Source organism: Gymnogyps californianus, chromosome 3 (genome assembly GCF_018139145.2).
Source record: "Gymnogyps californianus isolate 813 chromosome 3, ASM1813914v2, whole genome shotgun sequence".
In the NCBI taxonomy this organism is placed as follows: Eukaryota; Metazoa; Chordata; class Aves; order Accipitriformes; family Cathartidae; genus Gymnogyps; species Gymnogyps californianus.
The window spans coordinates 77,883,377-77,898,923 of NC_059473.1; the positions used below are offsets into that span (position 1 = coordinate 77,883,377).

General features: G+C 40.5%; 1 protein-coding gene across 2 annotated transcripts in view; it reads right to left on the minus strand.

Annotated features, from left to right (window-relative positions):
* The window catches only part of SOBP (sine oculis binding protein homolog), a 116,292-nt gene that overhangs the window by 80,941 nt on the left and 19,804 nt on the right, over positions 1 to 15,547 (minus strand). For both annotated transcript variants that reach the window (XM_050894544.1, XM_050894546.1), the window contains exon 4: positions 11,488 to 11,639. In XM_050894544.1, the coding sequence (XP_050750501.1) occupies positions 11,488 to 11,639 (152 nt within the window). The remainder of the gene's footprint in view (positions 1 to 11,487; positions 11,640 to 15,547) is intronic.

Genomic DNA, 15,547 nt, shown 5'->3' on the forward strand with positions numbered 1-15,547 from the left:
CCTCAGCTTTAGCCTCTTGTCCAGCTTCACTCATTCCACTAAAATATTTTTTTCATGTTGGGTTTTTTTTCCCCTAGACATATCAACTCATTTTTGTCAAAGTACAAGTAATTTAGTTGGGTTTTTTTTCATTATTTCTAATTTCTCCAGAGAATTATTTTCTGTCCTGTCTGGTATCTGCAACTCCTCCTAGTTTAGTATCATCTGCAGAGTTTGTGAACTTGCTCTCTGTTCACTCCTGGAGATCATTAATGAAATATGAAACATGACCAACCTCACGGAAGTCCCTCTGGCACTTCTCTATCCACAACCTGATAGGCTGCTCTTTATCACCACCCTTTACTTTATTCCTTGAGCTCGTTTTCAGGCCACTTGACAGTGCTCATAGCCAAAGTAATTTGAATTAATCTGAGGGTAAGATTTCATGAGATGCTATTTCAAGTGCTTTACTAAATTCCAAATCCATTAGAACTTCTAATTTCCCTCCCTCGGCTGATTTCCGTGCGCGCGTGTACATACTAGCTGTGTTTGCTTGGCAAAACCTCTGTACTCCTCTGTTACTCCTTGCCCATATGGTATAACTACAGAAAATGGGGATTTGGTTGAGCGGGTTTGTGCATTGAAGTATCTGCTTTTTGTTGAAAAATTCAACTTTTTTCTAAAAACAATTAATTTTTCTGTAGCAAATTGAATTAAAAACTTTTGTAGCACATATAAAAACATTCCTCAGCATTATAAAGTAATTTTTGTGTTGGCAGTAAACTCGGGTCCTTTGGAATGCAATCAGCTTCTTATTTAAATGTCCAACTTCATATGAAAACGTGGACCGAGGCATGCTGCTGTGCCAAAATGCATCCATTGTTTCCGTGGAGGGCATCAGACTGCCCATAGACATCAAATAACACATGAAAAATAAACAACCTTATACAGCAAATGTGATCCTGAGTCCAAATAAACAATGTTCACCTAAATATCTTTGTCTAAAAGCTGTTATGTATAAAAATTATATCCCAGCTGTTCTTTGTAATGCTACAACCTGCCAGGTCATGCCTAACTGAAAGATACTTTATTGTGCTGTTAAGCAAATCAAATAAAAATTACTTAGGAACTCTCAGCTTTATTTCCTATGCTCAAGAAGAAAGCAAAGCAACCTTATCTCTTTTTTTTTTTAAACACCATACAAATGACTTCTAAATTTTCAGGAACAGTTGCTGGTTTTAATGATATATTGCAGATCCTTGTCAATATCTCTGCTGCTTCACACTTTTATTTCCTTAGGAACACTCGGCTGAGTACCATCTGCTCCTGGTGATTTACTGCTCTTGAGTTGCTGAAGTTGCTCCTTAACTTCCTCCTAAGAGACTTCAATTTCTGTTATAAGGCCACACTCTGATTTCCTGTGAAAAGTGTCCTTGGAACAGGAATTTCCTCATCATCCTCTGCGGTGAAGATGGACGCAGAAAATTTAATTAAATTTTTCTGCTGTTCTGCTTTTTCAAAAGGGGCCGGAATCACGGCTGGGTGGCCTATGGGCACGGGGACTTACAGGTGGCTTTTTGTTTTCTACAGAGACACTTTTCTTACACCTTCTACAGTGCCTTGTATGTACATCTTTCAGATAATTTCCTTGTCCTTTTATTTCTGCACTTTATCTCAGGGACCTTTGGTTATAACTGACTTGATCGCATTTTCAAATGTTTTGAAGGATGAGTTTTATCTTTAAAAAGCAAAACATTTGGTATTTCTGGTACAAGCGCGCCTGGGACCTCGATGGCATTTCCATAGTTTAACAACCACGCTTCCAAATTGGCAAAAATGTTTTTTCCTCTCTTGCTGTGCAAAAAACCACAGAAACAATAAGAAAACAGACCGCATGCAAAATAATGAAACTGCCCGTACACAATGGACAGGCAAATATGCACAGGGCCTGATCCGGAGCTCACTACAAGCAATGGGACGTCACCCACTGACGCCAATGGAATCTGGATCGGGCCCAAAGGAAGCACATCAAAAAGCAGAGGGAGTTTTTTGTCTCATCTTTCAGTTACAGTAATCATAGGTGTTGTTTGTAACAGTAGTAGGTAACAAATTTTTCAATAAAAGTGTGATTTTTAAGTTGACAGTGTCCCTTTAAGCTTATGCACTTCTTCACTTAACTATGCCAGATTTACTCTCCCCTTTCTACTTTTTCCTTGCTCAGAGGTATACGTACCATCTGTGCATCTAATATGGTGTTCTTAAATAGCCTCCAGAGTGATTCAATGCTTCTTTTTTTCCCTTTTTTAAAACTTTCTCTTAGTTAACCCTTTTCCTTGGTATTTTAGAGCCTTCTCTTTCAGAGCTCCTCGTCCTTCCTTTCTTTAGGATGAAGTTACCATCTTCCGACATGGAAGTTAGGAGTACGGCTACCTGTTCTTTTAATGCCCGTGCATTAGATGAAACTCAGTGGGGGGCTGCCCTATCAAGGCATTGATATTGATACATTGCTTCTACAAATGGAGGCATGAGACTGAACCGTTCGACAACGGCCAAAGTTGACCATTATATACTACTACACCATGAAATTATTCAAACCTACCTCCTCATAAATATCTAAATGTCAGAGTTCTGTTTTAATCTCTAGATTAAGCTTTTAAGACTTGTATTTAGTTCTAGGAGCACTCTTCACCTGATTTAGTAGCACTGTGCACCGTGACTGTGAAAGCCTGGGGCTAAATTAAAAATAATAAGAGTAATCGAGACTGAGTTGTTGTTTGATTTCTAACTCAACAGGTTTCCCCTTTCATTTGACAGTCCGAATTTCAGGGGAAGGGCGGGCCACAGGCATACGAGACACTGCACTGCTGCATCCATCTATGCGATACGGGGAAAATTACTGCATTTGGCCAGTGCTAATGGGGGAAGTTGAGTCCTTGATGGTCTCACACACTCTGCAGTAAAGCTGTGCCGAGCTATCATACCCCACTGAAGATCCTTCCCCTCGCAAAGCTCAGATAAGAGCCAGAGAGACGCTCTGCTCTGCTTTTAAAGTAAATGGACAGCAATGGAGCCGCGTCTCCCCCTGCCCACCCCGTGTGTGCCAGCCAAAAGAGTTGGCTCCTGCCTGAGCATCTCCAACAGCCCCTCCATGCAACGGAGGCAGAGTCCGGCCTCCTGCTTTTTAGGCAGGAGATTAAATAAACCAAACCCAGCTGAAGCCATGCGCGTGCACATCCCCCCCCCCCCCCCACCATCAGATACTTTATGACTGTTTCTAAAAATTATTAAACAGATGAGTACATTTACTTTAGATACAAAATTGCATCCAGGCTGACAACTTGCAACATATGTTTACTTTCAGCCCAATTTAAATTCAAATGCATGAGTTGTAAATGCTTGGGTTTTTGACAGAGCACAGCCCGTCACTGAACTTAGCTGGCCAGCAAACAGTCTTTTATTATTGCAGAAACGATTTTCTACAGGAAAGATATTTGACATTTTCAGACTTTTGCCCTATAAAACCCACCTCGTTCTTCCAGCAAGTTTAACACTTGCACATCAAGCACGGCTTGATACACGGCAAGAAGCTGACTTTAACTAACAATTCCCGGTAGTAGATTCTCCTGTTCATCCAGCAGCTTATAAGTTGTATCCATTTGGCCTCTCCTAGCCTCAATTAGACTTACGAGGCCAGATTCAAGGTTAATGTGTGTAAGGGTTTCTTTAGTCTTCCCATATACCAGCAAATGATTGCAAACAAACCTAAAAGGGATGAAACTCTCCTACCTAGAAGGGGCTAAAAGATATACGACGTGATTTACTCCCTTGGTCTGACTCAATTTCATCCTTGAATTTGTCCCAAGATTTCTATGCGTGATGGACAGAGAAGTCACCGCTTCGGGAGAGTAAGAGAGTAATTAAATACAGACCGTCAGCTGACAAGAAATGCCACAACTCCACTGAACTGCCGCCTCACCTGCACAAATAAATTCGCCACGAGCGAAGTGTGACAGCAACGTGTGCTCCTGAGAAACTTTAGGACTAGAAATGACCTTCCACCTCCAGCTGGGCCCCTCAGGTTTTCTACTGCTGCCCACCGTGGTCCCCTCCTGAGCAGAATTTCACCCCGTTAAACTACGTGGTTAATCGTAATATTCCATACGTCCTTTCAGGAGTGTGTATGGAGGGTGTCGTTCACAACATTGTTCCTAATCCAAACGTATTTTTGAAAACCATATTTGCTACATTTTAGTTTTTAAACAAAAATATATAGAGTGAAAAAAAATACTCAAGCTCCTTTTTCAATATTTCTCTAAGTTAATGAGCTGACTGATAAGTGAACAGATGCATTAAGGCAATAATTTATTCAAATGTCATGATATTTTTGAACAAACATATTATTTAATATGCATTTCATTATTTGCCCAGCTCGTATTAGTATTAATGGTTGATGTGTTCCTTAGGAAAGGGAAAAGTGGCATCAAATATAATCTGTGCAAATTAGATTCACTTTGGAGATCTACCTTAAGTTTTCATCAGAATAAAGACTGTTCTTGATGCTCATTCTGTGTTGACCACGTGGAAACAAAGCTGGAAGGTGCCTAATTTCATACGAGGCCAAGGCAGCGCGGGCTAATCTAATGCAACCTGAACAGAGACACTGGAACATAAGGGAGAGCAATATTTTATTGAGCAATTGCTGAGCTCACATAGGTTGGAGCCAAAGGGGTTCAGAGGTAAAGTTAGCACCCATGTGTATTATATCTGTTCATTTTCTGAATGCATCATTGTTATGCATCTAAACTCTTTAATCAAAAATTCCTTGGTGATAAAAAAACGTCCTGGACACAGATCATGAAGTCTATCTTGCCAAACTTTTTAAGGGAGCAAAATGTCTGTTTTCTCCCTAGTGTCTCCCTCTCCCCTCCAAAAATTCATCCTAAGTGATTTAAGACTTCAGTAAAGCACCTTAGTAACCTCCAGAAAAACAGCTACTGGCCATCTTTCCTCCTCAGTCACTCTGGTAGGCAGCAACTTCTTCCACATATCAAGGTGTCATAGCATCTATTTAAATCCAAATTGTTGCTCTAAACCGCATACACCTAGCACGCGAAAACCTTAAAAGCATTTCTAGTCAAGTCCTAATGCAATTAGTGGTGTTTTGTTGTAACATCTGTATGTAAACAAAACCTACTTCTGGCAAGAAGGAGAGATGCAATCACTGAAGCTGTCCAGAACTGATGCGAGGACACCTCGCGTAAACTGGTTGCTTCATTTGAATCAAATGCCTGCTGTCCAAGAGGCAGCAGATTCTCAAGCTGTAATTAGCATATTCATCTTGATATAACCAAAGTAGCCAGAATGCAACACGACTGATGTAATGTGACATGGTGGTTAAAATTAAAAGTGAACACGCCTTTTAATTGCATTGGATACCTGCTAGTAATTCAGACAATGGGAATTTGATTCAAATTTATAGTATTAAATGGCAGCAGATGGACAGTAAAATGTCCATTGAGTTTGCAAACTGACAAGCATGCTGGGTTTGCCAGATCCCTTCATTAAGGCATTGGTGGCATCAGTCAGGTGCTGATGCATTTCATCGTTAGCAATGTTAATACGTTTTGCTTTGCTGTGGGTGAGCAGTGAGATATTCTGACTGCTGGTCTCAGTAGGCTAATTTGGAATTTCATTTGCCTCTTCTAATCATGAAAAATCCTAGCTCTGGTTTTGGGAAGGAGTTTTATGAAACTTCTGGGTTTAGTATCCAGTAAGTAAAAAGGCCAGCTGATGACAGCTAGACAATGATGCCAACTCTTCTCCTTTCTGACTGATGCCACCCATCTCTTTCACAACTCGGGATTTGCTTTATATCTCAGTATCTGCTCCAGATTCTTGGTCACTGTCTGCAGCCTCCTACCCTCCACAAACTTTAAAAACATCCTCTGAGGGAGGATGTTTTCCTTCCCCCTCCTTCTCCAGATAGTTCCTCAAAGAAGTTTGCAATTGTGCCCCACGCTTGAACTATATCCTCTGCAGACTCAGCGTCTCATCTGCATTCACTCATCAGCACTCGTTTATATCTCGACATAGCAATCATAGCTATGGAGATGTTTGTCGTCTTTTCTCCTTCTACCTTCAAGCATTTGCAAAAAGCCTTATTAATTGGCTGCTGTGGCAAATAAGCGTACGCACACAGGCAGATGTGCACATACACACACAAGCACTCATAAATACACATGCGTACGTTCTACGCAAACCCACAGCAGAAGCAGCAACTTTGTGAACTGTTTATTAAATCCCACTGCTCTACAGCTCCGTATAACCAAATACGGATGATTTCACGCAAACCAGGTAGGACACCTGCTCTACACTGACCTTTCTGAACACCTAACTAACGCAAGTTAAATCTCTGGGAGAAACAGGTTTTCTATTCAGAGCCCTATGTGTTTCAAAACTTATTATGGAAAGAGACTCTAAAGGAAGATGTAACAGCTAAGCTTTTTTTTTTTTTTTTTTTTTTTGTGAGGGGCATTATTTGCATCAAGTTGATTTAAGCAATTTTCCAAATTTCCATGAATGATGATCATTTTACAAATTAAATTTTGCAGGTGCATAAGAAAGAGAAGAAAGTAACATATTTTTGCTGTTACTCATTGACTTAACAGGGAGATCGTTAAATGTTTCTTATGCACTGTTAGGCTGCACAATTAAGCTTGAAATCAAGAGAACTTTCTCTGACAACCCTCAGTAATTATTTTGGGGAAAGATAGCTTCTGTTTACTCCCAGTTCTTAGTATGTGTTTGTGTATACATGTCCATATTAATCACATAGTGATATACATTAATTAACAAAAAAACTACTCAGGCAGGAGTACTAAGGCTTTATGATGTTGCGCACACTTTATCATCTTTAAATATAATTTGAAAATGTAAGGAAGTGTCTAATGCAATGGAACTCGGGACTAAATAAATGTGTACAACTTCTTACAGCCCCATTTGATTGTTCACATTCATTCTTGCTATGCAGACGAGATAAAAGCGCATAAAACACACTGCCTGTCTGTGCTACTGACTCACACACAGTGTTGCCCGTCACTATCCTGTATGGGGAGAAAAGAGCCATCATCGTTTACATCTTCATACTGCTAAACAGCAGTTTACTTTTACTTTTTGATTTATACCTTTTTGTTTATTAGTATAAATGAAATTTGACTGCACTGTAAACAAAAACATCTATCATCTTTTTTCCTGATTGGAAGGCAGTGCGAAACAGGAACAAGGTCAAGTATAAAATACCGGCTGACAACCTTGCAGTCACTTCGTCTCTGATGTCTTAGTCAAATCAAGTAAATTATCCTTTAATATATTTGTGAACAGAGCCTATAACCTCTATGAATTCAGTCCTCATTCTAGGTTTGGCTATTTGGTCATAATGAATTTGTTTTCTGACCCATTGAGTCAATAAACTTAATTTCAAAATTAATCTTTTCAGGCTTCAAACTCACTGGATCCAATTATGAATTCAATCGTTCCCTTTAAATTTAATATTCTGAAACTTGGTGGTCTAGTGCTTTTTGCCCTTATGTGCCTCTTTGGTACTTAACTTTATATTAGTTGGCCTATAAAATTAAATCTCTAAGGAAGGGAGCATCAGAATAGCTCCAAATCTTAAATCTTCAATTACAAACATTAGTACAAAATGCTCCCTTTTCCTGCAACGCTTCCTTTTAATTGGTATCATTACGCACAACAGGTTATCATTATACAGTAGTTCGTTATGTGTGTTTGACTATGCATACTAGACCAAATAGGAGCAGGAATGCAGATTTGGGTTATTTTTGTTTGTGGGGGGTGGTGGTATTTTTAGGTTTTTTCTAAATCAGATCTAGTCTAAATACTTCACTTTTTGCCTAATGGGGCAAAACCCCCAATTTTTTCTCTATTTATTTCTGGTAGTTTAGATAAAATTACACTCTGTGGGGAGACCCATTATAATTTCAAAACATATATATTTCTATTCTCGCAAGGCATGGTTGCTAATATAGATAATTTTAAATGGTCATGACTGCAGGATACCTGGGGCAAAATTTGCATTTCTTACGAGAAGAGCAACTTACAGTTGCACAAGTCTTTTTCCTTACAAACTCCCCGTCCCAGCCACGAAGCTCCCTGACAACCCTGGCTACATACGGATGCAGAGGGTGCAGGGGCACAGCTTCTGGAGCACAAACGGACACAGCTCCGCTGGGACAAAAGGCAAGAAGGACTGACGTGCACCTCTGACTGAACTGCTTGGGTTCAAACACTCCCAAGGCCAGCAAGGTACCAGCTTATTCCAGTGCGCTGCTACTCTTGCTAAACCTACTGTGGGAGAGGTCTGAGAAGGAGTTAGAGGTTGGGAGCAGTCAGTGCCCAGCTAACCTGGGGCTTTTTGGAGCACTTCTGTTGTTCTCTGGGGACACTTCAAGGTGGTCTCATGCCAAGCCTTCTCCCAGCTGGGAATCTGTGGGCATGCATCGCTTCAGCGTGCGTTTGCCCTGTGTATGGGAGAAGATTTTGTTATTAGGATGACAACAAAAGTCCTAATTCTGAACACAGCAATTGGCATTCAGGGATGGATAATTTGCAGCATTACTTAGTGCTGTTTTGAGACATTAGTGATGACTTATTCTTTACTGTTTAAACAGTCCTATCATTTTAAGCAAGCGCTTATTACAGCACTTCTTATCTAGGGGAGGGAGGGAAGACTGCTTAACACAACCCATTAGGAAATTCAGGCCTTAAATGAAGTGACCACAAAGTCCTACTGGCTCCCAGAAATGCAGCAGCTGCACACATTTAACGTAATAGAACACTATATTGTGGCAGAGATTCACTGTTTAAAACATACATAAGGCAGGTGAAATGTGACTATTTTACTCCTCCGTTTGAAAAACGAGGAAGTGTAGCATGGCATAACTTCTCAAATACATAAATAAGCATTAGACTCATGTAGAAGACAGGTACACTGTTGGACTAATAATAACAGATTAAAGGTCAGCGGTTAAATCTGAAACTATTGCAGCCTTGTTCCTTTGATCTTGTTCCTCAAGACTCCGCTCTATTACTAACAGGTGAAGTGCAAAACAAGAAGCATGAGGGTCTGCTGAATTCTACTGTACCTGTCTGAACTTAACGGCAGCATTTCCTAAATATTCTGTCCCCTGATCATCTAATGCCATAAATACACATGCAAGGGGCAGCTCCAGATTTCCCCTGCTGGGTCAGATCCTGTGCAATTCCAGATTCCACAGGTGCAAAGAGGAAGAAAATTTGACTCACTGGCTTAGCTTTGAAGTGGATCCAATGCAGCAACCAACATGTTATCAATTATATGTTATGTCACCATGTTTTGCCAAGTCCTCCCATACGACATTTTGTTAATTTGCAATCTCTTTAGTGAAGAATAGGACATTTCACTGGGATATGATGGTATATGAAAAGATTAGGAACATCTATTGTTATTTAGATATATACAAAATAATGATACAGAGAGCTTTCCGGATGGAAATATTCAGCATCTTTTAGCTTCCAGAAGAAGTTAACAGAGGTGTAGGAAAGGGAGCCAGGGGGAATGAGATGCTCTAATTCATCCTTTCTCATAATACAAGGACAAGGAGGCCTCCAACAAAGCACAAGGGTAATAAATTGTAAGTCAGGTAAAAGGGAACTTTTTCATATATTGCCTGACTGATTGAATTCATGGCTATAAACTATTACTGAATCCTACTACTCATGGGTCAGTAGAAGGTTGAAGTACACCTATGCATTATGGTAACGTATTTGTTTTCATTCAGTAAGGGATCTAAACTTCCTATTTCCAGATCTAAGCTGTAGATGAAAGAGAATCCACCATGAACTGGTGGTTCTTTCATCTGCGTCCCCAAGGTTTCCCAAATTATTTGGTACTCTTCACTGCTGAACAACAGGACCACCTAACTAGGATCACTGACAATGCCTCCATTACTACGAACTATCTTACCTACGTAAATTTGTGACTGAAAGTCACGGGAGCATCAGCTGACGGTGATCTGGATCCTGTCACCCCAGAGTGTCTTACACGTTGTAAGGCACATTGAACTGCATGTGCCTAAACGTGCATGTGTGCACATACACATACATCCATAGGAACTTTTTTTAAAATGAGGAGCATCTAAGGAGCGTGTATGTCCCTCCTCTACGCTTTTTCTAGATAAAAAGGATGTAAACACCACTCCTCGCAGAAGACTCACATGACTTGAACTTGCCTGTCTGCTCCAGTAGACATTATGAGCTTGATTCTCCAAGACTGTCACTAAAATTCCACACTACTGATTTTTGCAACCTAATTCTTCAGGCATTTTTTTCCTTTTTTTCTTTTTTTTTTTTTTTTTTTTTTTTTTTGGCAGGATGATGTGACCCAAATTTATAAAGGAGGGTAATTTGCTGTAACATTGCATCCTGAATCTAGGATCCATATGTACTTATTTATTACCACAGATGTAAAAGACCAGATTTAGAAACCTGAATTCAGTTTGAATTTGACAGGCTTTAAATGTTCCATAGCATGAGGGAAAATGGCATCATTTAGAAAACCAAAATGTAAAGGGTTTTATGAATAATAAACATTTCTAAGACAACAAAGGCTATCCAAAGACTCACACTATGAGGCACCAAAAGGACACAGCTACTTTTTCAACAACTAAAAATGCTGGAGCATTCCTTTGTTATTTTTCTTTAAATGACATATTGCACATTCTGCTGCAGAAAAACAGCTGCTGAAGTAACCTAGAGGGCATTTTCAGGCACTGTACTTCAGTGATTACAGCAGTTTTTGTAGACACTCAATATTAGGATTGCATTCTAATTTTAGACAGAGTTAAATTTAAATGGAGTAGGAGGGGTTTTCACGCTACTCTAGATGTTCTAACATTGCTTACCCCAACCCAAAAACTGTGTAGTGTCTGAATTTTGCAGCAATGATAATCTACTAGTAATGATACACTTTAAAAGAATGAAACTAGAGCTCACTAGCAGCAGTGGGAAGATGTCCGCTATCGTGATGGGACCCAGACTTAGGCCCTAAAAGCATTTACCCACTGGCCATGATCCCAACACCATGGGACTTAGTGACACTGTCATACGCAACCCTTCTCTACTCTATTTCCATGATACCTCCTCTTAGTTGCGTATATGCAGCAAGTACCCTGAGACTCTAAGGCCAAATTGGGACTCTTATGTTAATGCTTATTAGTATTTAAATTCACTGACTCTCACAAAAACCAAGCATCGAGCTGAAGGAAACTGAAAGAAACAAGGTTAGCAAAGGGCTGACAGTCCAACAGACAATACAGATGAAAAGTGGAGGGACTAGGTGAAACAGAGAAAACAAAAGAAAAGAGCTTCTATTAGATGCTAAATGAGACCCAGGCTGGGCCTGATTAAAGCTATGTCTATGTAGGTTACATCTTTCCTTATTTCTCTTACCTTGTTTCTCTTGAAATATGCTCTTCGGCAAGCTGCAAAGCACTTCTCGCTGCAGAAGCATTTCACTTCACTTCCCATACTCAGGGAATAGCGCTTGATTCCAACTTTCTGGCACCAGGCACACATTATTTGTACATTTGACACATCATCTTCTACAACAAAAATATAAGAACAATGTTTACACGAGATGCAAACACCTTCCTCAGACATCTGCACACTTACTCTTAGATACAACCAGCACCGGCTCATCTTATTTCTAACTTCCTCACTGTCTGAGAGCAGAACTGTGCATGCCTGTGATCACCAGCTTCGTCCTCAGGCAGCTGGTGACCTGTGCCAGCCAGGCTTGGCAGATTGGCAAAGCTTCTAAGATGGCTGGAAAAGATTATTAGCTTAAAAAATGGTGCATTGCTGAAAAGCTCTGGAAATCTCGAGAGCTTTTTAGCATGTTTAAGAGTGCACAACTCTTTTTTAAACGAGTAACCAAGACTAGAGGTTTAATGAGTATTGCTGCTTTGTTCTTGTTACTTACAGTCTGTTGGAGTAAGCCCCTGAGATGTTCTGCTTAGCAAGCTGGTGATAAAACACACCCAGAAGGTACTGCACCAAGGCAGGTCTCTAACAAGAGCCCTCTTATAAATAAAAAGGAACATGAAATACACCTTTTCCACGTTGTTTTGAAATGATGACTGGTGTACAAAATGGGGAGCTTTCGTGTGAATATAACAGTCACGGAAACACAGACTTGAGCAAGAAGGAGGATGCAGCACTGTGGTAAAGTCTGCTGGGTTACTTTCCAGTCATTATGCTCATTGGTCAAATTTTAATTCAGGCAGAGTTCCCGAGCATCTTTCAAGCTCTTCTCTAACATGTGTTACAAATGTGGCATGTATGCCTTCTGCCATGTAAAAAAAATCCAGGGCTTATTACTAAAGTCCTAGCGATATCCTTGTGTGGTCATCATTCCCATCCTAGCTTCACAGACAGGGGCAGTGAATAGTTAAGCCTCCTAAACAGATCAAGACAGTAAGTTAGCAGGAATCTTTCTGACTTAAAACTTGGAATTCTTCGGTTCTTATGTCCAGTCTATGATACAGCGTGACCTTTCAGTTACAGACAGCAGCCATTGTCTAACTTCTGGATAAAAAAAAGTCCCCAAAGACTAATTGTTAAAGCAGTTCCTGGTCCATGAGCTGTGGAGAATTCATAGCTCAGAGAGTCTGTCATGCAGCCATCCCATTTCCCTATAAAGGATTTGTTTTTGAAGCTACGCTGTCATCATTCTGTAAAATTATTGGCAAACTAATTTTTAGCAGAGTGATTTGGCTCTTTTCCCCGGCTATCATAACTCAGACCTACGTGCTGCATTTTATTCACCTTAACGGAATAAATATTGCCAGTTTAATAACTTTTTTCCTTCCACAAATTGTGTTATGATTTATAGCTACAAATAAAATTGTACAATGTAAAATAATGACCTTTTAGTTTTAATCAGACTGTCTACCTTTAAACCTATATTTAAGGCTAAGTTATAACACAGATTTGTGTTTAATGTATTTTATCGCTTACCCTTTAGAGTGGGATTTGCCAATATTATAAATGCTTTCATATACCGACCATCAAGGGAAATCAAAACAATTTGGCCAAAATTATCACTAGCCATCTATAGGGTCAAGAAGCCTACCCTTGAGCTGGTTGTAATCTCAGCCAGGCACAGAGGAGCGCAGGGTGCTGTTACGGTGGTGTTGCACGGTGTCGTCACAGCTTTCTCTCCGGACCAGTCTTGGCCAGGATGCTAACTACTCCAGCACAGCCCAAGAGCTCTTCCCCCCATTTTTATCCCAAGCCATCTGGAGTACTAAGCTTTTACAAAGGTGCCCTGATTCAGCTACTTTTGCACCATAATAAACCAATTCCTTACAGACTGAACTTGCCCCTTTGAATGTATCAGGACAATAGAAGATCCTGTGAACCAAAGGAAACAGACAGCAACTTCTTGTTTCAGATAACAGCAACATATATTGTCCTACTGATAAGAAGTATTTTATCTCTGGAAAACAGAAGATCTACCAGTGATACCTTTCTAATAGCCTTCATTTCTGGTGAGAGTAACTGTCATAATGGAAAAAAGAAAATTACATAGCTGAAAGAGAGTTCTCTGGCAAAGTAGGTGCTGGACTAGCTCTTTTTGAAGCAGGTTGGCTCATCTGGGGCACAGTTTTTAAGGAGAAGCACAGAGCTCCACGACTGGGATTCTCAGGGGCTTTCATGTGTGCCTTCATAGGGGAAACACCTCAGCTATCACTCAACTCCTGTTCACTGACACACATGAACTGTCTCCCATGGGTGATCAGAAAGACCACACAATTGTCCGTTTTCAATTACACAGCATCCCAGCAGCAGCAACCGCTGTTTACATGGAAAAGCCGCATTAGACACTTCTCTGCAGGAGGTTATGCAGGATAGCAAGGCTCAATCAACCTCCTTCTGCCAAAGACTACCTCTAAGATAGATCCAGGAGAGGAGAGGAGAGGAGGGGAGGGGAGGGGAGGGGGACAGGCAGCTACTCTGTCAAGTTGTTGTCTGCCCATGCCCTGACCAGCAGAACTTCACCACCATCTCACGGGGAACGCTTTGACGCAGCATTGCTTCACTTGTGGCCCATGGATCTGACAGTCAATAAAACAGCAGAAAATGGTCTACAAACTACTACTTTCAGTCCCTGTCTGTACTTCCAGGAAGAGGCAGCTGATATCCAGGAGGCATCATCAACAGTAATCAAAATGTTCATCATTTTGAAAGAAGGAAGGGAGAAAGGAAGGGAAAGAGTCTGCCTAAATACAAAGAACTTCAATTATTTCTCTCTTCTACTCCCTTCTCACCCCAGTCATCAAAGAATGGTCACATACAATATAATTCTTTTAATAGTAACAGTAATAATAAAACTAGATGCCTCTTCCATTTAATAGACTCAGGAACACCGCTACAAAAGGATTAGCTGAGTATGGCCATGTAAAGCACCCAGGAAACAGCAGTACTTCAGAAGGGGGTTCGGAGCATGCACTTCCTGGAACAGTACGCTAATGTGTCACTTTTTAAGTCATCTTTGCTCCCTCAGGTGTAGGTTTGCCCAAGTCAGTTTTTGATGCAACTCTAACTTCTTGTAATGCAGTTCATCAGGTGAAAAAAGAAAACATCCAGTATCACATGACTAATTCCCTACGGATCATCAATAAGAGCCCTGTGCAGCCCAGTGGGAGGAAGACTTGCTCTAAAATCAAATCCTTTCTTTCAGCTTCAAGTGAAGCTAAGAACAGCAGAGAAAAGGACCGGTTCTTGGTACCTGGGATAGGTACAGAGCCATGCCCTGTGGCCTATGGGTGTGGACGACAGCTGGGGACAATGATAAAGGTCCAAACCTGATCGTGTGCTTTCCTTCTTGACACTGGTTGCGACAGAGGTCTGAGCAGACGTTGTGAAAATAACTAATAGGGATGTTTCGTTACAGTGTATTAAGCTTAGTGACTGAAAAACAGGATGGCAACATTAATGGAAAAGTAATAGTTCATGTATTTCTACCATTACAATCCACAGCAGTGGGAAGCAACAACTTAAACGCAAAACATTAAGACTGTGTGAAATAAGAAAAGCCAAAGTCTCATGATTTAATTGCTGTCTTTTGCAAAACACAAACTGGAATAATCTGAAACCAGAAATTCGTATCTTCCATTCAAGATAAAATTTCTCTCACTTTTTCACAGACCTTTGTTTCGTAAGGCCAAATTCTTTAAAAATCACTTTACCAGACTCTTGCCCTTCTTTCAGGAAAACGTATCAAATCCCCGTCCCTAGAGCACTCAGCAAGAACCACCTGCTGCGACGAGAACACAGGGAAGCGGGGAACTTCAAATCCAGTAGTTTGAGACTGCTTATCTGTCTTGAATCTTTATTCTAATCTTTTTTCGGACTAGGTCTGCACTAAGAAAGCTTCTCCACAATAATTACATCGGTATACTACGTCAGCCATGTTCTCCTTTGCTCACAGACAAACTTTTGCTGG